Source organism: Verruconis gallopava (genome assembly GCF_000836295.1).
Source record: "Verruconis gallopava strain CBS 43764 unplaced genomic scaffold supercont1.71, whole genome shotgun sequence".
Lineage (NCBI taxonomy): Eukaryota > Fungi > Ascomycota > Dothideomycetes > Venturiales > Sympoventuriaceae > Verruconis > Verruconis gallopava.
In genome coordinates, this window is record NW_015622207.1 from 17668 (window position 1) to 19476 (window position 1809).

The 1809-nt window shown below is 44.9% G+C and overlaps 1 protein-coding gene across 1 annotated transcript; it reads right to left on the reverse strand.

Moving 5' to 3' along the window:
* Nucleotides 1–620: 620 nt before the first annotated feature.
* PV09_09467 (uncharacterized protein) lies at nt 621–1243 on the reverse strand (the record flags this gene model as incomplete). Its single annotated transcript, XM_016363527.1, has 3 exons — nt 621–936; nt 1135–1145; nt 1208–1243. 3 exons carry the CDS (start codon nt 1241–1243, stop codon nt 621–623), a joined length of 363 nt encoding a protein of 120 aa, XP_016208639.1.
* Nucleotides 1244–1809: the final 566 nt, after the last annotated feature.

The following is a 1809-nucleotide window of genomic DNA, read 5'->3' on the forward strand; positions in this document are numbered from 1 at the left end:
GGCGAGATACAGATGACCCTTCAAGATGTCGCATACTGTCCTGGCTTCCACGTCAATCTAGTCTCATACCCAAGACTCAAAGCAAAGGGAGTGAGATAGAATGACAAAATTGGGTAGCTAATGCAAGATGGCAAGCATTATATCAAAATAACTAAGTAAGATGGATGGCCTATTATTGAAAAATATTATCAAAGACAGAAGTCGGCAATGGCAACTGTAAAGCAACCCCTGTCATTAACAGCATCAATTAATCAGTGGCATATTAGACTAGGTCATCCCAGTCTTGAAGTACTTAAACGACTTCTAAACCACACCACTGGCGTGAAAATGCTGATGTAACCCTCAAGACACACCAACCAATTGTGTGATGAGTGCACCCAAGGCCAACGACACAGACAACAACAGCTGGCACCTCTAGACCCAAGCACTTACCCTTTTAAAAAGGTCCACTTTGATATTATTGAAGTCGAATAGGCATTCAATGCAGATTGCTAGGTTCTCCATTTCTATGATGCTTATTTAGGATTTTATATGGCGTACACCTTACCATCAAAGAACGACATATATCTTATGCTGGCCACAGAATCATTTATCAAGTTGACTCAAACATGGGGCTAGGGTTAAAGGTAGGTCTGGTAGTCCTCGCAAACTGTGCCTTGGATGGTCGCATTGACTTTGGCTAGTCCTTTCCGCTTCCGCTCGTAATCGTTGATCTTAAGCGTATACAGCCGCTCTTGGGTAGCTGTTAGCTGACTTGGATCGCCTGGCTGAACTAGCTCATTGCTTTTATCAGGGTCGCAGTAGGACCACACATCTTGATCCATTGCAGTTGTTTTCACCATGCTGAACCATTGTATCCAGTCCTGTGGTGTACTGAGCTGCGAGACCTTAGATGCTATCAGCGCCATTGTTTTGGATTGATTATTTGCTTGATTTCTTGCTTAAACAGTTAGCGATTGCTTGTACAATTGCTTCAAGTGTACTGATAAGCAGTCTTTTTAAGAACTTAGCTGAGTATCCTTGCTATGTAAAGCATTCCTGGCGACCTATCTTGCTCACTTCTCTCTGAGCGATATCGCTGGAGCTTTACAAGGTATCTCCTTGCTTTGTTTACAAGGTATCTCCTTGCTTTACATTCGCATAACCTTAGCAGTGCATTGTTAGCAACTGCTGTATGGTTGGAAAAATAGCTCAGGCAGTTGCTGACTTGCTCGCTTAAGGCCTTATCCAGGTGATCAGCCATGGTGCCTCGCTTCTGTGCGTAGTCAAGTTGCTCGCTGCTGGCTTGGTCTTCTGTCACATATGCTGAGGAGATATGGGCTTCGAGATGCCGGTTTACACTTCATTAGGGTTATTGGCAGCTTGCTAGTCTTCCTGGCCCTTCCGATGCTGAGTATCGTCAACGACCTCCTATGAATCATGGTCTATAGGAAGGTGTTGCGGAACCGCGAGACGTCTCTCGCAGCGCTGTCGCCTCAGATGAATGGAGTCTTAACTTGCTCTCTGTGCATGTCTGATCATTCAGCCATATGGATCAGGAATTTGCTTGTAGCTTGTATTTTCGACGCTGTCCGGTCTCATAACTGTCGCACTGTGGCGCTAGCGATGCTAGGCAGTACTGAGGACTGCTGTGCGCGGCGTATTAACGAGCTACAGAAGCTGATAGATGGATGGAAAACTAGATAATTGAGAGGATAGGAGGTGATCTCTCACATTGCAGATAGTCAATAAAAGGACCACCTCCTATCCTCTCAATTACCTAGTTTTCCATCCATCTATCATCTTCTGTAGCTCGTTAATACGCTGCGC